Here is a 26897-nt window from a genome sequence, read left to right as displayed (position 1 = left end):
GAAGAGTAATAGTAGGATATTATTCCCGAAGACAAACCAAACTTGTGAATCGATTAATTATAATAAAAAAGTTAAGGGATATTAGTACCTCATTTTAATTATGGGTAAGTACAGTCTTTAGTAAACATTGATGAGTTCGAGTCCATTGCTTTGGAATTGTGAGGAGAGCAACAAGAAAATAATGACCTAATCTCTTGTTTGTATGAGTGGATCTAGTTCCTTATTAACAAGGAAGTAATTCTTTGTAAGGTGAAAAAGTTCATTGGGATAATTAGTTCATTTTCTACATTCCAGTCTGAAGACATACGCATTACTAAACCGAATTGGCAGAGTAGCTTCTTAAATAATTTGTTCCGATTTTTTATCTTATTACACGGAATTATGGAAGGTGGTAGAACCCATTGTGGTTCGACTCCGGCGGCACCACCGCCACACCTATTTCTACCTAATAACAGCAGTGTTAAGCGCTGCTGTGTTCCGGTTTGAAGGGTGTGGTAAGGGAGACAGACTTTTCCGAGGCGTTCCAGCTCAGTCCTCAGGGGTAGCGGCGCATCTGTGGCCGACTTCAGGTAGGAATATCTAATCCTATCTGGGGTTGATTACAGATGTCCATGGGCGGCAGTAGCCACTTACCATCAGGTGGACTGCATGCTCGTCTGCTACTCTTATATTATATAAAAAAAAAAAAAAAAAAAAAAAATTAATTATCTCTGTACGAAGCTTAATATACGAAACAGTTCAACTGATTTTTATGAAAATTATGTATGTGTAACGTGTTTGTATGGTTAAAGTATACTTTTGGATCAATAAGTGGCGCTGTTACCCTGATCTATTTTTAGGGTTTCTACCCAATGGGTAAAAACGGAACTCTATTACTTAGCCTCCCCTGTGTGTCCGTGTGTCTCAGGGCTCTACAATGCATGTACTTCAATGGCTCAGGAACCCTCAGGGCGCGAGTTCAACTTGCACTCGGCTAATTATTTTTTCTTGTGGTATAATTATATCGCTTCTTTGCAAAAATAACTGTATATAACCACAGTACTGTTAGGATATATTAAAATAGGAAATATTTGGGATTAAATTGTATCTTTAAAAGAAAAATGAATTTTGAGTTGTGCCATTATTCTTATTCAGTCTTATTCTTATTCAGTCGTTATGACAAACTTATGTACTGGAAGTAAACATGGCAAAGATATAGCTATGATTGATATCAAACAGACTAGTGAAAACACGTTATACAAATATGTCATGGTTGTGGGATTGGTTATATTTAAGGAAATGTTACACTAAGACATCGGAACCATATGATGAGGATATCTGATTCACCAAATATAAATCATATAGTATAAATATTATAATTACAGCGAAATGCTGCGCATGAAACTATTACCGAAAAGCAACTATCTAACACTTGTGTGCCCGTAATTCTTATAATAAAATCCGATTATGATTCAGGGAAAACGGCTATTAGATGACTTGGTTGGAAAATGTCGTATGATAAAAACGTTGTACAAAAAGAAAAAGGAAATATCACCAAACTCGAAGGATATATCACGAGACCTTGGCACGATAACAAAAGAACTTTAGAGTGGCTGCAATAATGAAAAATATTGTATAGTCATCTTTTCATTCGCTTTTTATAGCACAATGTGAAATATTAGTCAGTACCTACGAACCAAGTCGCATTTCTAACGACGCAGAAGTGATAGGGAGGTCACATTACTGATATGCGGAAATCGAGACAAAACATTCCTATGCAGACCTGCCATTCTTAGAAAACAACATACATGAAAAAACTGTATAACCGTATATGCAGCACTATATTATCCATATTAAAAACGACAGTCTTACCTAGTTTTTGTTGACAACTTCAATGAAGTAAATTAATAACTCCGGTTTAAAATACTGCAGAAACGCAGTGGTCATTTCAATTCTTTTTAAACATTTTACAAACTATAATGCATATTAGAGGCATATCCCCAATTACAATTTTATCACAGTTACATTTAAATAGACGTACTAAGCATACCGACATAGTTCTTAAGATTAGTAGGCTGAAGTCGCCGACCACTTCGCTCGGAGGGCCGATGGGGAAGAAAGGTCCTTGAGTGGCGACAACGTTTAGGCAAAAGGAACACAGGTCGACCTCAAACCAGGTGAACCGATGACCTGAAGAAGTCGGCGGGAAACCGCTACATCCAGAGGGCACGGGACCGGTTGGCATGGTGCCAATTAGGGGAGGCCTATGTCCAGCTGTGGACTTTAAAAGACTGATTGATGTATGGTATAATTCAATAAAAATTAAGTCTCACTATCAAGCGTGGTGAACTATGGACCCTAAGCCTCTTTCATTCGGAAACCCATGACCAGCAGTGGAACAGCAATGAGCTGACAAAGACGACATCAGATGTAATGTATGTAGACAGAGTTAATAATCCAGTCAAAACTAAAATGACATCACTTTTAATTTCCGGCTGAGCATTTATCCGTCAATTTGTACAAGATAATCTCAAAAAACAAAGGCAAGAATTCGCAAAGATTTTTAATGGTAGGTATGTTCTGAGAGGTCAACAGAACCTAGGAAATGAGTCACATGTAAATAAATACATTACAGTTGTTTATATAAGAGTCTTATCTCAAAACAATGCGTATTCCGTTCTTAACAATGTTATCTTTCTGAGCAATTAATGCGTCTTCTTAATCACAATTATTTTCAAAGCTTCAGCTGTCTTTACAATACCGGGTTTACTTGTGTGATTCACCTTTTTTAGAACTGTTACTAAACCTTTTCTATACAAAACATCGATAAATAAAAATTGGCCAAGTGAGAGTTGAAGTCTCACACAATTACCATCAATATTTTTTTAGTATTTGTTATCATAGCAGCGTTAGCAGTAAATGCATTGAAAAATAAACGCTACCTATTACGGTTCAAAAGATAGAGTCCTGTGACAGGCGGACATATGGACGTCCGGAGCGGAGCCCTACTAATAGCGATCCGTTTTTACCCTTTGCATAAGGAACCCTAACTATTAATTCTTGCTACAATCACAAACAATAATGCCCGTTGGAATACCCTATGAAAATGTTGCCTTTGGTAGAAAAAAGCAAATTTGGTAAGCAATGGAAATTTATCAATTTCTTGTATGAAGAAATAGTCAAACTTCGGCAAATGTCTGCGGGATGCAAAACATAGATTGATTATGAATAACAGGCGAATGTGATGCGACTCGTACCCAACATAAGCGTGGAATTAAATTCAACATATAGTCTGGTTGCAAACGTTTTCACATCACCTTTCGAAAGCATAAAAACCGGATAGAATTACAATGCCTCCGCCTTGCCATTGTGCCGGCTGGCTTTACGTAACAAATCGAGTTGGTATTAGGGTTGCCACCACTTTTTTTAAGAAAACTGCATTTTGAAAAAAAATACATTGCAAAACTATAGTATTTAGGAATAACTGTATTATCTATAAAATATGCATTTCTGTAAAGACCTTTTCCCGTACGTAACCGTTGGAAACCACTGCTCAACAAGCGATTTCGGGGTAGAGCCCCACGACATTTGAATTACTTATGAAATAGTGCAATAATTTTTATAGGTGGCAACCCTATTGGTTGGTATTTTTTATTTGACAGTAGCGGCTCGCTAGTTCAATAGCGACAAATACGATTCTATACGCGCGAATTGTTTCAGCAATTCATTATTATCCCACTGCTGAACCATGCCTTCATACGCTATTCTAGATCGTAAAGAAGAATTGGCTGGATGTACACCGATCGGGCTCAGTGGCGTTCCTTGCGAGAGGTCTATGTCCTAGAGTTGACTAATATGAGCTGAAGAGAGAAGGGAGATTGAAAAACCATAACTAAGCAGAATACCTAATCGTGTTTTTTTTAACATTCGATCTATGTAATAGCAAATTACCTCAAAGTTAAGCGATTGCGAACTTGAATTTTAATCGTCAAACGATCGTCTGGAACTAGTCAGACATTTTTTTGTGTCATAAAATGTTTATAAATTGATCTTTCGATCACACGAAATAATTTCGAAGATTTTTTTAACGGTAAATTGCCTGCTTATTGAGAATGAGTCGAGTTTCAAACGAATAGTGAGGCAAACATTATTTATACAACTAAAACGAATGTTCTCTGACCTTTTGATTATTATAAGTCACGCAAGAGACGCGTAGACATTTGCAACTCTGTAGAAGCTTTTTGCTTTTTGGTACAAGTAGTTATTTTGTGCCTTCTGTGGAGAGCTTCAAATTCTTGCACGTGCGCGGTTAAGACGAACGCACAAACCGGATTGGGAAAGATCACGTACATTGAGATGATATGGATGAAACTCTAAATACAGGAATAAACATCAAATTCTAAAAATATATCTGCGCATAAGAGGGTTGGTGAGGATTTTTAGGGAGTTTAGATGCCCTTAAACTTTTTAGTTTCGTAGACCACTACTTGCTATTTTCTTCGGTTACGGTTCCGATTTACAGTAGACGCCTTTTTTGACTGGGAGACATACGGGTGACATTTTTTGTGGTGATGAGTGGAAACCCCTCCAAATATGCTACGATGCTTTTGAAAAGAGTACCACAGTGCTTTAGGAGTCATAGGATTATGTTAAATTTATTCTACAACGCACCAAACTCCGATTCTTTTTTTTTGACACATGACCTTAAAGGTCATCGAAACTATATCACTGATACCCAAAATGGTTTACCAACATATAATGGTAACTAATGCACAAGGGAACACAAAATGTCATGAAAACTATTCATTACAAAAATACCACGTTTAGGTTACAGCCTACATACATTATAATGTAGCTATACTTTACTACCAATTTCTACTGTAAGTGGAAATGTGGGTCTCTAAATACATTAGTCGCGTAATAGAAAAGTAATTGAGTGCAATAACGGGGGCCGGCGTAATAAAATCTGGATAATGGAACTCCTACACAGCGAATAAAAGTAGTTGTATACTGTTTATAATTTTCTACAGAACAGAATAGAAGAGAAGTTACGGAATAGTCAATCACACTGGTAAAGAAATAGAGTATCTTGTTAATAGTATTCAGAGCTCTCTTTTTAACCGACTTCAAAAAAGGAGGAGGTTACTCAATTCGACCGTATATATGCTTTTTTCCAGGATGATTTTCTTCGCATAAAGTTCTTAAGTAACTAATAAAATAATTCACGAAAACAATACAATACAATACAATACTCTTTATTGTACACCAGATTTAGTAACAAACAGAAATACACAATAAAAATTAATTAAAGGTACAACTGGCGGCCTTATCGCTAAATAGCGATCTCTTCCAGGCAACCGTTTACAAATAGGAAGAAAGTAATACTGTATAAAAAGAGATCCAGGGTAGGGGTGTACATATGTATAATGTAGCGAGAGTTATATTTTAAATATATCAGCAGCTAGAGTAGTAAAGAATGGAAGAAAAGGAAAGAAAGAGGAGAATACATAAAGTAGGAAATAATAGAATAGTATAAAAATAACAGAGTAACTAGGAAGCAGATTATAGTGATAGATAAAATTCTTTTACCTGATTTTTAAAAGAATCCAGTGACTGCGCACGTCGGATAGTAATTGGTAAGGCATTCCATAGGCGCACAGCCACTGAAGTAAAAGATTTACTAAAGAATGATGAAGAAGAAGAAGGAGTTAATAGGGAAAGGTTTTTATTGGAGCGCAGTAAATGTGTATCATGCGACAGATGCAAGTAATGGAAACGCTCTTTTAAATAATTAGGTGTGTTAGGGTTAAACAGGATGCAGTATAAAGCAGAAAGTATATGAGTATTCCGACGAAGGCGAATTGGGAGCCACTTGAGTTTTTTACGATACTCAGAGACGTGATCATATTTACGAATTCCAAATATGAATCGGATAAATAAGTTTTGGATACGCTCAAGCTTATTTAATTGCTCCACGGTTAGATCTAGATAGCAAATATCTGCATAGTCAAGGATAGGATGCAGTATTATTAGTCATAGAAACTTACTGATTATTTTTTGTTTACAATATTAATGGACGAATAACGTTATAAATTGTCTGTACTATCCCGTGAAACTCCAAGAGTGAATTATTTTAGACAATGATTTTCTCCTTGGATTGGACGATTATGAGTGGAAACGGTTCTACCTTCTCTAGCCTGTCTAGCAGTAAAATTCTGAGGACTTACGGATAGATGACGTTGCGCCTTTGTATGTATATAATTATTGTACATGCAGCAAAAATTTGAACGTCATTATCTCAGCTTCCGTTGAACGTAACAAATGTGGCCAAAATAAGAAAAAAATACAGTGAGACCAGAACACATTTAAGAATTACAAAAATGTGACTCACTTGCATATAAAGTACTTGAAAACGAGGAAATAGCCAGCACATATGTAGTTACGAGAGATGAAATACATTTTGACTGTAATTAAAATGTCAGATAAAATAAAATTTTACAAATTGTAACGAGAATATATATTTTTATTACATTTTACGTATCTAAATAATTTTATATCCACATGTATAGCCATGTGGTAAATGTGCGAATTAAAAACTAATAGCAGTTTTTTATTTATGATTTTAAGTTAATACCTACACTCATTTGTGGTTCACTTGCGGTCAAATGACGTCACATATATGTCTACGTTATTAAATACAGGTCTTCTCTTTGATTGATTGCAGTGAGCTATGCCAACTGATTATAGACTTATGTTTGAGTTCAACAATATTTGGAGTAGATTTGAGAAAAAAGCACAACACATTAAAAATTACAGGTAATAAAACATGTGGTCTGCAACAGCCCCAAGCTCCACTTGCTCCATTAAAATAATTCCACCAAAATTACTCATGTGAAATAATCGCTTGATTCCTATACCCAAATATCGACTCCTCAATTTATTGAAATCGGGAATTTGGTCTGGATGCACTCTGTGCGTCTAGTCCGTGCGTCGTTTTAGTTACCTTTATCTTATAGAAGAAAAGGTGTGTGTTATAGTGACTGTGTGTATAATATACTTCAATATACATACGTGCAAATACAGTTTATGAATACAATTAACACTTCAGCGACAAGTGATAGTCGTGACCGACTTATAATAGCTATGTATCGGAATAATATTTTTATATGCTATCATACTACAGGTTCTTAAATAAATAAGGACCCGACGCTGAAGATTTGCAGAATATTGATTATTTCTTGGGTGAGTTTAGATGACAAGTAAGACCCCTTTTATATCTATAAATATACACACATGACGTACGTGTTGTGTCATACCAAATTATATTTTTCAATACATTTTTTTCATCTGCTTTTAATAATATGATACTAGTTTTTGCCCGCGGCTTCACCCGCGTTTAAAAGAAAATAATATGACATACTAACGTACATAAAATTGAAAATTCGTGCCTTCAGTGGCGCCATCTGGCGAAAATTGGTCGTACCAACTCTGAAACCTTCGTGGGCTCATGGACAACAACTTTGCTAAAGATCATCACTTGATCAAATGCATAGTTTTACGATTCAATCCTTACTAATATCGATTTTCCAAAAGATCGATTCTCCGATTAATCGATCTTAGATCATCGTTCCCGTGAGATTCCCGGGATAAAAACTATCCCATGTCCTTTCTCGTGTCTCAGACTATCTTTGTACAAAATTTCATTAAAATCGGTTCAGTGGTTTAGGCGTGAAGAAGAGACAAACAGGCAGACAGAGAGACATATTTATTACCAGGTAAATATAATTATGCGAGGTTGTGTACATAAATGGCACATAAAATTACGGAAACTCCAGAAGATTGATTTAAGCCTTTATAGAATTAATGCGAAAATATATTCATGTAATATCTACCTCATACACATCAGTTACAACTCAGGGAAAATTACATCGCTAGAAAATTACGTTCAGAAGGTCAGCTCGACGGTTAGCAACAACATTTTAGTCAATAAAATAATGTAATGGTTGCAAATAATGTTATCAATACAATAGTTATACAAATAAAATAATGCTTCAAGCATTTAAGATAACATTTATTGCTTTAATGGTCAAATATATTTTTATTGTTTAATAGCGCAGAAAAAATCATGAGGAGTCCTCGATAGATTTCGAATGGTGAAGTTCTTCAAGTTTACCATTATTATTTACACGAAGTTTTCATAAGAATGCAGTAACAAGCTCTAGCGGCTTAGGGGGGGGGGGGGCGGAGGTGGAAGGGGTCCTCCGATCCTGTGAGGATCCTTCTAAACTCAGTTGCTAAAAAAAAGTTGTCAGAACCAAACAATCAATGAAATGTGTATCAGTCAGCGAAAAAATACGTTCACCGAATTACAAGCGAACTTTTTACACGGGGAGGCCCCCCGTGTAAACCTTTCAACTTTCCGCCTCGGGCCTCCGACGACCTCAGTCCGCCACTGGTAGCAAGCGAGCATGCAGTCCACCTGATGGTAAGTGGCTACTGCCGCCCATGGACATCTGTAATCAACCCCAGATAGGATTAGATATACCTACCTGAGGTTAGCCACAGATGCGCCGCTACCCCTGAGGACTAAGCGTGAATGCCTCGGAAAAGTCTGTCTCCCTTACCACACCCTTCAAAACGGAACACAGCAGCGCCTAACACTGCTGTTGTTAAGCAGAAATAGGTGTAGCGGTGGTACCGCCGGAGTCGAACCACAAAGGGTTCTACCACCTTCAAAAACATTGCCGTCTATGGACATTTGTTACCAACTTCGTGTGAAACAAGTATTCGGCCTGAAGCCGATCACAGATTCGTTGCCACTCTTGAGGACTAAGATCCTAGCCTAGGTAGCCTCGTATGTATATGTCATAGTCGGATGACATCCACACACTTCCACCAAAATAAGCTAGAAAATGGTGAAGCGATGGCCGTGGTACTTTCTCCGTCCAAGCGTACTACCGTTCTACCGTTCTAATCCTTTGGGCAATCCGTACCTAATAGTGGGACAGTAGCTGATATGCAAATTTTATTTATAATACCTACGGAACTTGCACAGAAATGTATCTTGTCTATTCCGATATTCTCCTTGTGTAGAACACTCCCACACGTATACATCTAATATGATATGAACAATAATTTTATCGAAGGCGACAGACAGACGATACACACCACCCACGTTTGACATTTGCTGTAGCGTAGCTATTCGAATATGAAAGACAATGACGTCATTATTCTTAAGCTGTATTTCCACGAGCGATGTTCGAGGAACCTTAGCTATAGATGTTTACCAAATCCACAAATAAGCTGGCTTGATTTATATATCACGATATTTCATTGAATGAAATCTTACTTACATTACTTTAATTACGCACACAATATATAATTTATCCAGAACGCACATCTCTTGTGGAAAGGCACCCTTTAATATTTCTTTCAAGATTAATATTATGGTAAAGGGATACAATCGATAATTTGAAACATTAATATTTTTTACAACCTGCATAAACCTCGTATTGAATACAAAAGGAAAGGTAATAATAACATGAGAAATAAAAAAGGTATTGTTATTCGCTGAACGTGACAGAGAGTTTTTCAATTTAAAAATACTTAATATATAAAACTGAAAAAAAAAACCTTTTTCACAACTTGCAAAAATCGTGATTTTCGTCAGCTACTGAATAATAGTTTTTATTAAAATTCGTTACTCACGTGTTAATTTAATACTGAACGTGAGCAAATAAAAAATACATAAAAATGTACAGATACAAAAAGTAAGTAGGAAACTAGAGAATAATACCCATAAAATGAAGCAAAAAAGAAAACTGACTACAATAATGGAGTTAAAAATAAAATTAAACAATATTTTTTTGCTTACATGCGTAAATGTAAGTGACTATGTGTAGGATATTATATATCTTTCAAATAATTCACAATTTAGACGAATCTAGCGACACTTCATAACCCTTTGTGGTTCGACTTTGGCGGCACCACCGCCACACCTATTTCTGCCTTATAACAAGTGTTAAGCGCTGCTGTGTTCTGATTTGAAGGGTGTGGTGAGGGAGACATACTTTTCCGAGGCGTTCTAGCTTAGTCCTCAGGGGTAGCGAGCGACGCATCTGTGGGCGACCTCAAGTAGGAATATCTAATCCTATCTGTAGTCGATTACGGATGCTCACGGGCGGCAGTAGCCACTTATCGTCAGGTGGACTGCATGCTCGTCTGCTACTCCTATAATTCCTATATTATAAAAAAAAAATACATGCACATTATGACATACGTTCGAAAGGCATTACCTTCTGCAGTGGGATAAAAGTCATGTAACTAATATAATTATATAGGATAGCGCAAAATTATACACCCTATTTTGTTTTTGAATAACTTTTGTACTGAATAAAAAAGTGATTTTGAGTAATAGAAATCTTTACCAGGTCTGTAACATTTTTTTTGCTAACTAGAAAATATGATATCTGTCAAGTATCTACCACCAGCGTTGACACAAGTTGAGTACATTTGATACGTGTTATAATCAATTAGTTATAATTTAATTCTAGTTCAAGTATTTTCGGACATGTTCGCCTTGGATGCTCACTCACCTCATTTCCTGTTTTCAGTGCACGCGATGAATTTTATACATTAAACATTTCACGAGGCATATAAAAATGTAATATCCGCGTTATCGATAACATATTTTGGTGCACTTTTTCATTTCAACATTCTTGTCATTTCTAACACTTTTATACGGTTTAGAACGAATCCAATGGCAACCTATATGTTCAATACTATCAAGCCGTTTGGGTGGCCGGGTATGCTAAAAATTGTCCCTGTAGTTTCGGGACCAGAATAGGGCTACGGTATCCCCTGCCTGTAGTAAGAGGCGACTAAAAGGGGGCTTCCGGGGTTGCGGGTGGCAAGAGTGGGAGCTCGAACCACCCAGCCAGCGGCCCCGGGAAGGACGGCGGTATGCGTGGTCGCATACCGTCGTACGCACCAGACGGTGTGGCGAGCGCCAAGCTCACCTGGGCGGAGCCCGACGGGGCAACGCGCTAAGAGGGCTCCGGTTTTGTTCCTTTGGAGATCCCGGAGCCCTCTACGCAGCGCCAAGGACGGCCACCGGGGGGGTTTTAGTGCGGTAAGAATCCCACATAACTCTACGTCGCTCCGACGACACCTGGTACCTTTTGAAGGTTTCCCCCTCGTAAACAAAAAAAAAAGGTATGCTAAAGATTGAGGCTGTTGGAGATTGAGAGATACACTTATTTAAACATGAAGCTTGAAACGTCCCTCCGCAGTCAGTTAAATTGAGCTTCGATCCTAAGATTGATTAAAACAATTTTTTTATTATGTACGCGACTATCTTACGATTTTCTTCCTTTACATATAAAATAATTTTGGAACAAAAACTAACAAAAAATACGTCTCACATACATATCTTTATATATAAATGGACGAACATCATCCATTTTATCTCTTCGATGTCCTTAACATGCATTTTAATACGAATTTATAGTGTCCAGGTAGATAGGAACTATTTATAATTTATTATCCTTATTTAATTAAGTGCTAGACGTTATCGAATAGGTAAATATTCAAATTTCATTTATTCAGAGAGATTAGGTACTACATACGGCGTTGGAAATTAGTACTGCATGCCTGCATAGTAGGTACACACCAATAAAACAAATTACTCACCAGCACATAATGTGGTATTTACAATAATTCACATATTGTGGAGTTTTATTTCGTAGTTTCCACTTTATTTGTGGTTACTTTATCTCTTTATTAGTTGTCCTTGGGTGTCAGATGCCAGAAAAGATTTGAACTGCATGTTTGTCTGTTTCTTTTAAATAAAAAATGTTATAAAATACTTGACTCGCGCATACCCAATAAAATATGAAACCTATTGAATTATGGCACAACGAAGGTTTTTATCGTTTGAGAAAAAACACACCTCTGTATACCAGTCATCGTATCATAATGCGTGCTGGCTCATAAGCACAAAAAGGACAGAAAAAATCAAACTCAAAATAGGAGAATTATTAGACGAAATCTTCATGTCCAAAAAAAAGAGCACGAAAATTACAGTTTTGGCTCGTATCCCCAACCAAGGAATCTCTGTGTCATAGATGTACAAAGATGAGTAACAAATATCCTGATTGAGAACAGATATCTAAAACTTTCTATGTATTTGGTCGGGGATCAAATCCGGAACCCATTTGATCGAATTCCGGAAAGCTCGGCATGTCAGAAGAGTACAGTGGCTACTTAGCTCCGCAAGTAACATTAGTCTATGAGTTGAAATTTGAATTCTTTATTCATATGTCTGTCTGACTCTGGCTGGAACTAACCCAGAGCTTCCTGCCTATCAAACCAACATAGTGTCGTCAAAATAGTCCTTATAGATTAAATTATTGATATTTATTAGTTGAAGCCGCATCGAAATGCATCACTATCAGGCCCCGCAAATAATGAGTAGGTAAGTATCTATTCATGCGAACATATCTAAGTAGCTATGTAGATATGATCGCAATGAACTATATCCCAGGTTCATGTACCTACTGACGCAACGTACCGTAACGAATCTCACAAAAGGCACGACGAAATGTACATATATTAGCGAACAAAAACTCATTTGATGGTGCATATTTCAGCCTATCCATACGTTGAAAAGAATTATGATGCGTTGCTTTACAACTCTTCATTGTACAATGTTAAATTGATAATACTATCGAGCTACTTTTTTTACAATTATCGCGAATATCCACTTATATATGATAGTATGATGTAACGAAAATATTTCAACCAGTTTACCAAATCTAGACGCACGGCTGTGCGTCCACCAAATTAATTTAATACTTTACTATGTAAGATTTATTTTTCTTTGCCATAGGGAAATCTTCCGCTTGATGATCGTGCCTTTTTTGTTTACGAGTGTAACTTTCTAAATATACCCGGTGCCATGGGAGCGAAAGAAACGATCTCCCTTCCGGTGACAGTCCCCAGGGCTACGTGGAGTATTCTGGGATTTCCAAAGGAACGCGAACGGAGCCCTCTGAGCACGGCCGCCGCTGATGTCACGGTCACCACACCTGCCACACATATTGTCGCTATTCCAGGGGTCCGATCTCCCACTCTTACCGCATGCACTCCCGGATGCCCCTGTTTAGTCTGCTCTTACGACAGAATGACTATACCAATATACAGTAACCCTTCTCTGATCCCGAGAGTGCAGGTACAAGTGATCATGCCTGGAGAGCGACCGTGCTGCCATAGTCCCAGTTCGGAAGTTGAGCTTAGATAAACCTGTAGTACCCAGTGATTAAACGATTACCGAAATTCCTATCGTTGTCTTTAATTTTTACATGATTAATGACATAATTATATTGCACGACTTGAGTAATAGGTACATTATTCAAATGAACATATAAGTTAAATCGTAAGTACATACGTATATCAAAGATTTTGTGTGTAAATTTACCATTCAAAAGCACATAGTGGCCGCGTGGGAACCCTAAATTTAATTGTTTCAAGCACCACCAAACTTAATTGGCTCAAGTAATTAGCGTTATTTAAAAATTAAAGTTAATATTATGCAGATTGAATGTATGAACGCGTTGTGTATAAAATCAAAAAAGAAATTGTTTGCGATTTTGATTAAAAAATGTTTGCTTACAGATTTTCAAATAATTGGAAGAGATTACGTTTGATTATGTCACATTTAATTTTATTTACTTAATTGTAACATGGCGTGCGAACTTGAAAAGCTCGGAAACGTTACGTAGACTAAGCAAGTATTATACAAAATTATACAACAGACGATGTTAACCTTTATTCATCTGTTATTAGCATAATACATATATCTCACTTATTTATACAAAAAATATAGGTAGTCCCACACGATGGTCTCGTGTAGATTACGATCTGAAATTGGTATAAAATGATGACCGGTTGAAATTATTGCCTGTTTAAACTCTCGAATGTGAACCTTGTTATGTTATATGCAAAGTACGTGAACGCAGCCACGTTTAGCTGTGGATCTGTCTAACATTTCCATGAGAATATTAGCATAATAATTATATAAAAACACTCTTATGTCGAAATACAACGTTGCAATAAAATTTAAAATTAAAACATTGACTGCTTTTCGAGTTATGCGAACACAAACGCGGATGTTTTATAAACAAAAATAAGGTTGTTTAAACGTCTCGAAAGCGCACATGTAGCGTTCCAGTCTAACATACGTTGGCAGTTTGTAACAGCAGTCGCATACGACAGAAGGTAAACAAACCTTTGAGTGGAATTGTAGAACAACGCAGCCTGTCGCTTCAGGTCGTCGCCGACCGTGTTGTCTTCGGTCATTTTGCGAGTCCACGTGGTCACTGCAGAGTCTAAACACAACAACAACAACAACACGAACAAACTTTGTCGTTAACACTGGCTTGGGTTCAACGTGTTCGATTGTAAGTGATAGTAGTAAAGCCGTCGGTATTCTGAGGCCGGCCAGTCGTTACCGTCGACGCCCGCGCCTCTCACTTCGCCAACTGAACCGATCACACACTCACGCGATCTCTTACCCCCCTCTTGGCGTGTGTGTTACCACTGTCGCACCGCGCACGGCACGCGATATAACGATAACGTGATAAATGAAAATAGCACGTTGAATGAGTAACATAGTTTTGCCTCACTTTACGAGTTGTTTAGTGTAATTTGAGTTATAAATAAGCGTACGGGTATAACTATAAATAAGTTGTTTGCATGTTTACATGCAATTAGAGAATCAAACTGCTTTTTGTTCGATACTTTAAACTATTTTATACCTAATAAATATCACCGTTTTAGCGAATGACTTATTTTCTTTTCTTCCTGTAGAGATTACAGGATTTTCAGGAGATGAATAACGTTAAATTCCTATTAAATTATTCCTACTTAGCAACGACTAACCATGTATGTAACGTTGGTATTCAATTGTTTGCTAATTACAGAGATTTAATTTGTTTGTCGCCCAACAGGACAGGTTAATTATGAAGTAATTTATCCCACGCGTCTATTGTCATTCAATTGTTATAGTTAACTAGCTTTCCTTGTGGATTCACCCACATTAATATCAAAATGTTATATAAGCACACCTGCCTGTAACTGGAACATAGAACAGCATAGACTCCCAATCCAACAATACTCCAAGGAGGATTACTTCTAAGATGTAATCAAAAGAATTATAGTTTAAAAACTAAAAACCACGCAAAAATCATACAAGGAAAATCCTGATTCCTGTCGATCCTGATGATTGGAATGGGATAAAATCGAGCACTGTCATCGGTCGTTGATAATTGTTTAAAATCACGGACCGTTCAAAGTGGGTAAAAATCGAGTTCAAAGATTCCGTTATATACATACATACAGGTCAAGCTAATAAAAGCGTGGTAATATACATAGAAGCGACGCTTGAAAGGCAATTCCTACTCTTTAAATTGTTGGATAGAAAATATACTCGTATCTTTCTGTTAAAAATTCAATCTAACAATTAGGTGAGTTTTTTTTATAAATAATTAAATTTTAAATAGCTCTCCTGTAAAGTTACTCAATACCGCGTATTACAGATTGCCTTTGAAGCGTCGATAGGATAGGCTCTATAATATTAGTATGTCTATGATAGCCGTGAGTGGTGACACAAAAGATGTAGTTACAAAGAGAATGTAAATTAAATGTAAGTAAAAAATGTTGCAGGTGCAAATGTTTTGCAGAAACAGCTGTCACAAAAATAATGACACAGCAATATCATAATGTATGCACATTTTTTGTTCGCTATTTATTTATATAAGTATATAAATCAACATATAGTATGTATGTATTTTATGTAGTTAATATACTGATGTTATATAGCTACCGTCAATCTTGTACAATGCACATTTCTTACCGAAAGCAGTGATTGATAGACTATCCTATCAATTGAGGGGTTCGAAGTTCGAATTCAAAGGACGCATCTCAAATTACTCGTACGTGCGTTTACTAATTAAGTATCACTTGTATTAACGGTCAACGAATCATCGTGAGGAAAAAGGTCTCAAAGATATTATGTGAATTGTGAAGTGCAATTAAGTAATTATGTTTTTTTTTTTAAATAAATTACATGGAACACCTATGTACTTTTAATTAGCTGAGGGATAGCCTGAGGGATAGCAAATATACCAAGCATATACATCTTATTCGATCGATTGTAACATACAGGATACATTAGCTTTTCCCCGCGGCTTCGTGCGTGGTCGAACATTTATCACAATACAATAATTTGATAACATCGTCATTTTATCATACTTTATTTTTTGATAAGCTTGGATGGAATACAAACGATACTTCCCTTTCGAATAAAAGGAACCCTATGAACCACTTTTGAAACATTTCTGACCCACTGAGCACTTTCCTAAAAAAAATTATAATCGATTGAGTAGTTAAGGCGTGAAAGTGTAAAAAATAAACTCACATTCGGGTTGATAATATTATTTAGGACTAGCTGACCTGGCAAACTTTGTACCGCCTCAAAATCTATTTATCAAATATACTTCATATAAAATATAGCCTATGTTACTCGTAGAACTCGTAGCTTTTTTAAAATCGGTCCAGTAGTTTTTGAGCCTATTCATTACAACCAAACACACAAAGTTTTCCTCTTTATAATATTAGTGTAGATATACATGCGAAATCAAAAATAGCTGATTATAAGCGACCGCTTTGACAATACGTATACGTTTGACATTGGATTGGTCAATGGACTCGTACCGTTATCACAGCATCGGCAGGCAGTAGTTTTATAGCGTTGTGCTAACAATGATAAATGACCGACCGTTATAATTTAGAAAACTAAGCTGTATTTGAAGTTATCTTTGTACTAACTGCATGCGGTAACTGTTTAGATAGAACGGTTTTAATGCGGCAAACCTTCAAAACTTATTTCTTAGGAATAACAGATGGACAAGTACGAGTCGTTAAGTATGCACACGTGAGGGTTCCGTACTACGTACCACCAAATTTTATGTTATTTTTATCACTTAGGGGTATGAAAAATAGATAGTAGCTGATTATCAGACCTACTTAATATGCATATAAAATTTGGTGAAAATCGGTAAAGCCGTTTCGGAGGAGTACGGTAACTAACATTGTGACACGAGAATTTTATATATAAGATATTATATATCAATGTACTTACGACACACCGACAGTTAGAAATATACCGGGTGCTCACATATTACACGCAGTCATAGGTATTTCGTAGCAGTGGATATCCGCAAGATAATATAATTATATTCGGTTGTAAGCTACTTATCCACTTATTAAATAATTTTTAGGTCATGTTGCATGGGTTATCGTCATTTCCTACAAGGCTACATACGTAATTTTATAAAGTTTAACGTGGTTTAACGCCTTTGTATGTTAAGGTAAACAAAGCGTACCTTAATTTGGCAATCTGTTATTAGATAACAACTCAATTCATCATCAATCCGTTAATGTCCCAGTGTTGGGCACGGGTCTCCTGTAAAATTAAGGGAAGTTACGCTTTAGGACGATTTTGGTGAACTGGTAGGTTTCACATACCTTTCCTCTCCACCTTTTTCCTTAAAAGAACCCTCAGGGGGCGTAGAGCTTCCTCACGATGTTTTTCTTCACCGTTATAGAAAGTAATAATTACATTCTACTTCTAGTACGAACCATAATGAGTAAGCACGAACATAACTTTGCGTGCCACGGATTCGAACCTCGGACTCTCGATTGAGAAACCGTGTTTCAACCACTAGGCCCTAACAATTATCTTTTATTATTACGCTTAAAGACCGAGGTCGGTGGATACTGGAGCAATACATTATCGAAACGAGATATTACGCGGATCGCTCCATTATATTTCAAGTATTTCTTGGGAAATTTCCACCGCTTTCTTCAGCTTTCGGACTTGTTATTAATTCTATGGAAACATTAATATAATTACGGTAGGTATGTTTACTGTCATTTGCAATAATTATTTTAAGAAATCAAGTTGTTTATCATTGAAAGCAAATGTTCAAACTGGCTAAAAAATTTTACTATTTTTTTATAATATAGGAGTAGCAGACGAGCATGCAGTCCACCTGATAGTAAGTGGCCACTGCCGCCCATGGGCATCTGTAATCAACCCCAGATAGGATTAGATATTCATACCTGAGCTCGGCCACAGATGCGCCGTGACTCCTAAGGACTAGCTGGAACGCCTCGGAAAAGTATGTCTTCTTTACCACACCTTTCACACCAGAGCACAGCAGCGCTTAACACGACTGTTATGAAGCAGAAATAGGTGTGGCGGTGGTGCCGCCGGAGTCGAACCACAAAGGGTCAACCTTCAAATGAAGGAATATCATGATTTGGATCTAGTTTAGGGAGAAGATGTTTGTCCAAAATTTAGGGAGAAATTTATTTCCATATTAAAATTCATTATGTCATTTTACTCATATGTTTAATAATTTAATTATGTAGCAATTTTCTAATGTCTATTTTAATATAACTTAACATATTTCTAATTCAATTTGTGCACCCCAATGTGGCAAATGTGAGATTCTGTTCATTATAAATTATAATCAACATAATTGTAACCACATTGCAGCAAATAAAGTTACTTCATTTCAATTCATCTATTTTTAGCAGAACCTTCTTCAGCAGAATTCTTATGTTGGAGAGAAACATTTTCTACATAGGAAAAATGACAATATTTCGAATGAAATATAAACTTTTCGAACTGGACAGTTTTTAATAATGTTAAAAGCATCAGTTGTATTGATTATACATAGGTATCCAGGTACACACTACTATTGTGTGTAACATATAATTATATAGACACTGATGCATTTTCAAGATGAAAGTACTTTTTTACAAGGTTGGTTCAACTGTTGATCGATACTTGTGTTACCCTTTGAATTATTTAGCTTGAAAATGAAAGTATGACGGCATTTAATTAGAACTACTGTACATTGAATAGAATAATTATGGTAAGTTGTTTAGATTTAAAAACCATTATTTTTGACTGTATAAATTCATATGAATATTTATGTAAAAAAATAGATCCTTGTGGCAAAGAAATGCTTGGCATCATTGAATATTCTTAATGCTCAAGCAAATAGTATATGAAAATCCTAATTATTATTAAAAACTATTATTTAGAATATTAACTACTCATGTTTTGCCAGTCTAAAAATAAATTCAAAATTAAACAACTCAATACTATATAGTCCACTTGATGCATTTATTTGTATATATGTAAACATACATAATTGAATATGTAGATACTTAATTTAATGTGGGTGTATAATAAATATGTTAATATTCATAGTGTGTGTTAATTTAATTTATAGAGAACTTGCTGCTACTATGTGCATGAAGATGACATTTGCAACTTCCAGTATATTAATATTAAGAATTTATAGAACCAGTTTGGTTCTACTACGAATATACCACTGACACACCTATTTCTAGTGTGAAGCTGTTCTTTATTTTAGTTGAAGGGTCCACAATCACCTATCTGCTGAATTACATGGAGCCATTATCTTAGTGCTAGGGAGTAGCAATTTAAATCTATGAGTCCACCATTTTGTGCTCAGGAATGGCAATACATGTGCGCATCATTGCTTTATATGGAGTTGGTTACAGGCACACAGAGGTAGCAGTATCCTCTTTTTATCTCTCCATGTCTCTAGGTATCTATAATCATAATATATACACACTAGCTGACCCGGCCAACGGTGTTGCCGTATAAATAATTAAAAAAATATTAAAGATGAACAACCCTTATCACTTAGGGCTATGAAAAATAGATAGTAGCCGATTTTCAGACCTACTGAAAATGCATATAAAGTTTGGTGAAAATCGGTCGCCGTTTCGGAGGAGTACAGTAACTAACATTGTGACACGAGAATTTTATATATAAGATAGTGTTAGAAAAACAGGAAGGAGGTGGCGGTGAAGGTGGTTGTATCTAGCCCCAATGCTATGCAAGAACTGAGGATCTACAATCTGTACTATATTTATATATTGAAATTGGGTATTAAAATATGTCTGTGCAGCCATTATAGGGATTACTATTATGTGACTTGACTGACACAATCTTTTTAATATTTTGATAATAGCTGTACTCTACAGGTCGCCATATACATATGGTATCAAAATTATATACTTTAGAAGTAAATGTATGATTATATGAAGAAGAATGTTTGTTTTATTTACAATTTGTTTCTTGTTTCACTGCGGGGATAGTATTATTCTCTTCATTAGAGCATCATAGTACTGAATAAATGTTAATAAGATGATATAGTCATAAAAACGATTCTTATAAGACTTTATTCCACACCTTACCTTTCTCATGTTTAGTGTGGTTTTTAGCCAAAATATGTTGTTTCTTTATAAAACTAAAAGATACTTACGTACTCGTCACCAGCGGTGAATAGGTGTAGTTGTATTTCTGTCGATTTCCCATTTTAAAACAACTTTACTTCACGTTACAAGACATTGAAGACACATTTACTTCACCATTTTACACATGTCATTTTCCACATAATTTATTTTAAGCCCTTATTATTTTCAAAGAAACTTTTCAAATTTTCTAATTTAGAAATGTTATTTCCTAATTTCCCTGAATTTTGTTTTTGACGTTGACATTATTGACATTTGACATATTGTATTTTTTAAATCTTCGAATCATTACACGGCCCAAACATTTTTGTTTGTAAACAATAGATAAATCAAATTTTATAAGAAAAGGCGCCATCTGGTAAGTACTACATACTTGTACCTTTTCAACATAGAGGACGTTACTATCGGGAAAATAGAAAACATATTGCCGACTGCCGAGTTTGATGAATGTAATGATCAAAAATAATAAATTTATTATGTGGTTCAATTTAAGTAAGTATTTAAAACTAAAGATAACTATGTGTTTGTGCACATAAAGTTTGATCGAAGTATTTATCAGATAAACGAAGGAACATGAAATGAAATAGTTACATGAAAAATCATTTGCAAATTTTTTGACTCAGGCGCTTCGATGTGTCTTCAGATTTTTTTAAAATGATACCTGAAATAAATGAATACTCTTTATAACGTAACATATTATGATTGTGTTAGGTTAGCCATAATCGTATTTGATATTTTTGGGGAATAATCAGCACAGATACTACGTCGATTCGACCAAAATATTTATTTTAAACGGATTACGAGTATCTATTACAATATTTTATTCGCCATATTTATTTCATCTTTTGATTAAAGTTTCATCTGATTATAACAATTATAATTATTGATAATTATTGATGACAATTATAATTATTGTACTTATTTTCCATTTCGACGTCCCACGGTATAAGCCTGTAACATGTTTCTTTTATTGGGAAAATAGGATTTAGGCTACTCCCAATACACAAATAAATGAAATTCAACCAAACATCTGAAATATTTTGTAAGTAGATACCTAGAATAAAAACAGAAAGTAAGCAACGTTTATTTTCTTGAAAAATGTCATCTGAAATCAAATCTAATTTTCTTCTAATGGTCGGTTCTAAAGGGCGAATATCCCACGTCCTTGTCATCGCGGCTTGGCAAGTCGGCACTTAGTTGTGAGTCGACTAAAACTTTGCAAAATTAGAGGAATTCCACTGAACCTTCTTCGGCGTTTCCGTGAGCGTCGTTAATTTATTACGGTTGGTGTGAGGTTGATAACGATAGGGCAAGGCGACGCAAAATGCGTAACGACAGTGAGAATATTTACGTGTCGAATATTACGGCTAGCTGCAAAGTTCAGTGAATGAGAGAGTTTTTGCAGACTGTTTTTGAATTCATCCAGAATTTTGCCTGGTCAAGGATCGAACACGGAACTCTGCGTGTTTGGTATGCTAAACGCTTTGCTCGTGTCGTAAATTATAGATCAAGAATTTATCGACATATAATATGATTAATAATATAATTACCTACATTAAAAATTGGTTTGTTCCTAAGATAAGATAGTCATCATAATTCCTTTGAGGGAGGGAGGGTGGTACATACTGCATGGTTTAAAATATATACCTTCATCATGTTGCGGATTGCTGCGAAGTAGTTTTAATCTCAACTTAATAGCATGGATTTCCGCAAATAACGCCTGATACAATGAACTATCTATCATAATCGATAAAAGATAGAGCGCTGTGACAGACGGACAGACAGCGGAGGCTTAGGTTAGGTTTCCGTTTTTACCCCTTGGGTATGGAACAATTAAAATAATAGGCTACGTGTCTTCACGTTCGTTATGCTTTATTTAAACGACATCGTTTACGATCCTGCTTGCCTAACAGATATCGGTATAAGCTACAAGGTACATGTTGTACGATGGCTTGTAACGAACTCGCATAAATCTTGGTAAACGTCCCAAAGAGCAATGGTATTAGTAAATATTTAATTATTCCGCTACTAAATGAGAGTTGGGAACGAAACAATGCAATGTGACGTTTAGATGCCTCGTAGTTCCGCCTTCTTTGTTTTTTGCAGACTTATGATAGATACGAGTAGAACATTTGGACCTAGTTATGCAAAATAGATCCAACCACAAACACTAGCTTTTGACATAATCGGTCTTTTAGTAAAAGTTACTTTTAGTAAAAGGTACTTTTAGTAATTGCTTAATTTATGGTTGGTGTCACTGATAGGTATATGTATATTTTTGTAAAAAATGTACCATGCACATTAAATGTAACAGTGTTAAGCGCTGCTGTGTTCCGTTTTGAAGGGCGTGGTAAGGAAGACAGACTTTGCCGAGGCGTTCCAGCTTAGTCCTCAGGGGTAGCGGCGCATCTGTGGCCGAACTCAGGTAGGAATATCTAATCCCATTCGGGGTTGATTACAGATGTCCATGGGCGGCAGTAGCCACTTACCATCAGGTGGACTGCATGCTCGTCTGCTACTCCTATATTATAAAAAAAAGGTGCTATTTGTGATGGTAACTAAAAAAATGGTTTTTGTGGGTTGGATCCATTTTGCATAACTACGTCCATTTAAGAATGAAAGCACAGTATAAGGATATATGAAAGTATTTTGTATATAGCGTGTAATTTCTTTGAAATTGATACGATTTTATTTGTTCAAAGAGATTCTAAATCGTAAAGCTCTTAAGATTAGACGGGGTAATGTACCGTAACAAACGGTATGAGAAAAATAAAATAAAAAGGTAATCTGTGGGTGTGCGGAGATTAAGATGGTTACGGTGGATTTATAAATTGATAAAGAAAATGTTCTTAATTTTTCCTATAGAATAGAACCAAAAATAAAATATGGGTATTAAAATGTAGTTGTGTTTTAAAACATGTGTTCAATTAGATTTAATTAGATAGATTAATTAGTTCATTAGTTTTAATTAGATAGATAGATCAGGAACGGCTCTAGCTCGTGTAGCGCCCGTGTGCAATGAAACCCTGGCGCCTCCTAGGCCCTGAAATAAGGTTTATTTCGAGTTGAAACAAAATGTTCGAAAAAGAAGCCGCCCATAGGGCGTTCGTGTTTGATGAATGCCGCCACCGCGCTGGCTGGCTGCTTCTGTCATATCATTGTTGTACCATGATGGTCCAAGTCGATGCTCTTAGCCGTCTCAGGGAGCGCCGCGGTGCCCCCTTTGACGGCGGCGCCCGTGTGCATTGCACACCCTGCAATATAGGTTAGGCCGCCCCTGACATAGATAGATCATTTCGACGGGTTCTACGTAAACTGGTGCAAGTGCGTTTTCACACTTTTACAGTAGAGCGATTTGAATGTTCTAATGCGTGTAACTTTAACATTATTCTCGTATAATGCAGTTTTTTTTCAAAACGACTCAATTATACTATTTTAAAATTTTAACTATGTACATTGAATTTACGTAGTAGTATTGTAGTTTACGTAGGACCCGTCAATTTATATCCCACAAATACAAATACGTACTTAATTACAAATATTAATTAGGTACGCGAAAAAGTGAGCTGAAGAGAATGAAGCGAATTCAATAATAATATAATTCCAAAATATACTGAACTAAAGATAAATGTGTAAATATAATTAAAACACGCATTGTTCGTCAAATATTTCATTATCAGGATCAGAAATTATTATAGCCATTTCATTTCAACATTTAGAGTTGATTAGCTCGAACCTCCATTGTTTCGCAGCCAAAACACAATTACTCTGATAATTTGCGTATTACGCAGGACTAAGTAAAGTTGGCCAACCCTCGGCTGATTAACCCTGGCCTGTATATAATATACTGTACAAAGTCCACACATTTATATACAGATTTTCAATACCTACAATATTTTATTGAAAGTCTTGTTCTCATCAAACCGTCCATAGTCTTGTAGTTGTTTTTATAATATAGGAGTAGCAGACGACCATGCAGTCTGATGGTAAGTGGTTACTGCCGCCCATGGACATCTGTAATCAATAGGATAGGCTTAGATATTCTTGAGGACTAAGCTGGAACCTAGGAAATAAATGTGCCCTTACCACATCCTTCAAACAAGAACACAGCAGCATTTAACACTGCTGTTATCAGGCAGAAATAGGTTGTTGAAATCCTGACCTCTTAAGCCGAGGTTTAAATCTTAGGGACTTTTGATTTTTTAAAGGTAGTTTACATAATTATAAGAAATTAATTATTACTGCTGTAATTATAAGAAAACATGAGGAAAACTACATGCCGTAGGCTCTAGACAGACGGACCGCATTTCAACTGCAATCCAACCGCAAATTGCAGTTCAGGTGCAGTTTGAATGCAGTTGATACGACTGCAACAGAACTGCAAACCAAACGCGCAGTCCGATTGCAGTTCAATTGCAGTCGTGTCAACTGCATTCAAACTGCACCTGACTGCAATTTGCGGTTGGATTGCAGTTGAAATGCGGTCCGTCTGTCTAGAGCCTTAGAATACTTAATAAAAGTTTTACCTAGCAGTGCGACGATAATGGGTTGACTCGTTCTTTGTGATTAAAAGAAAAAGGGCACCGCCGTCATAGTCAGTTCTGCTTTATTCTAGTAGCGTGTCTCTTTGTGTGGTTTGAAGGCAGTCTATTCTTGGATGCAACTTACTATAAGGCTGAAATTTAATATAGGTAAGTTTTTATTTCTATATGTATATAAGAACCTATACCGGACACGCTATTAAACCACGACATTGTTAATATCGGTGAAAAATATTTTTTTCATAGATAAATTAATGATGCCTGTTGCCCCGTTGGTTGATATTTTAAAATCGTTATATTTATTCGGTTCAAGGATATCAAATTTAACACGAAGTACCGTCCGTCAAAGAGAAAGTTTTAACGCGTTAATTAATCCGGATGAATCCATATCCGGTCATGAGAGCGGACCCGGAAGTGGTCAGCTTACGTCACTAATCATTGGAGTTAAATCGGGATATCAGGACCGCAGTTTAGGGTTAACACATGTTTGAAGAAAAATAGAATTTCTGCCAAAAAAATAAAAATATGTACATGTAAAATGTACATACTACATACATTTTTCACTACCTACTTTTTTGCTGACAAGTATAATTACTAAGTATTGGAACACACTTTTCATATTTTTGGAAAGGACCCGGACACCTGAATTACCTATGAAAATAAAATGTACTTCAAACTATATATTAATATAACAAAATTGACTAAAATATAGTACAATACGTATTATATATTTTATTACGGGTGGCAACCCTATTTTGGTGGTTATACCCGCTTGCAGATTAAATGTGTTTTGTATGTAAGAAATGATTTTTGTAACTTCTACGGTTCTAGGGTTTGACCCAACTCTCAGATTATTGCCATCAACCCATTTCCGTCACTGCATGGGACTCCGTCCAGAGTGACAAGGATTTAGGTTATAGATCACAACACTGGTTGAGTGAGGATTGATAGACTCCAAGCTTTCTTGAGGCCTGTTTATTACATAAGTCTCAGATATGTAGGTTTCCGATCATTTCCTTCATTGTGAAAGCAAGTGATCATTTCCAAGATGCTAGTAACTTAAAAATCGTAAGGCGTGAACGGGATTTGAACCACAGACCTCAACCGTGAAAAGGTGAATTTCAAAACAATAGGCTACCATTTCTGTTCTATACTTAAATCATATCACAAGCCGAGGTGTCATATGGACAAATATAGGCAGGAATTTTCAAAAAATATTGACATAAAACTTTTAAAATTGATGTCAAATTGAATTGGTTATCGAGTTTGGCACGACACTGCGTTCGTTTATCAACTTTTCCGTGACGTTGCCAAAATTTTCTTAAAATATGTCCGCGGTAAAAGTTTGTTTGGGAACGATGTCTAAACATTGGAATGACTTTTTATTCCTGCTAAACAACAGCGTTGTTATATCATGCGGAAAGTAAGTCCGTTTCCTACTTTTAAAGTTTAATCTATTTATACAAAAAATAATGGTTGTTTGTCTGTGGGTTTGACTTAAACTTCGAAACCACTTGACCGATTTTAAAGCAATTTTGTGACGATTGGTTCTTTGTAAGATAGGATACTATTGAACCCGATAGGTAGTGCTTCCACTGAAATCAATGTTTTTTTTAGTGTCAGGACAATCTTGGCGGTCATTAGAAAAAAAAGAACTTACCAAAAAAAAAAATGAGGCGGTCGGAAATTTTAAACGACCGTCTTATAACGATCCGTTCAGCGCAGGCCCACATCGGTCTGGATTTCCATCCAAATTCCGGGTTCGATCCCTGGCCAGGCACACATTTAGACCATGAATTTAGCTATAGCAGCAACGACGCAGGTAATCCTTGTCTAAGTTTTATGCTTTCATGATGATAATGTCCTATGCTCAGTGGTATGACATTAAAATATAAAAACCAGTTTAATTCTATTTCATTGCTATACAAGCCTAATCTTGGAAACTAGAGAAATTCA

General features: G+C 36.1%; 1 protein-coding gene across 2 annotated transcripts in view; it reads right to left on the bottom strand.

Annotated features, from left to right (window-relative positions):
- Positions 1-20496, bottom strand: part of MFS9 (major facilitator superfamily transporter 9) — a 48105-nt gene extending 27609 nt beyond the window's left edge. The window contains exon 1 of one of the 2 annotated variants that reach the window (XM_073084183.1): positions 20412-20496. In XM_073084183.1, coding sequence (XP_072940284.1) covers positions 20412-20464 — 53 coding nt within the window. In that variant the 5' untranslated portion in view covers positions 20465-20496. Of the gene's footprint in view, positions 1-14266; positions 14540-20411 lie in introns of those variants that run through there. The other variant, XM_073084182.1, reaches the window with a different exon arrangement.
- Positions 20497-26897: the final 6401 nt, after the last annotated feature.

The sequence above is a fragment of the Epargyreus clarus genome, unplaced genomic scaffold (assembly GCF_041222505.1).
Source record: "Epargyreus clarus isolate Ecla_fem2 unplaced genomic scaffold, WU_Ecla_fem_2.2 ptg000021l, whole genome shotgun sequence".
Lineage (NCBI taxonomy): Eukaryota > Metazoa > Arthropoda > Insecta > Lepidoptera > Hesperiidae > Epargyreus > Epargyreus clarus.
Note: the sequence above shows the minus strand (reverse complement) of the source record. Positions and strands in the feature narration are given on the sequence as shown.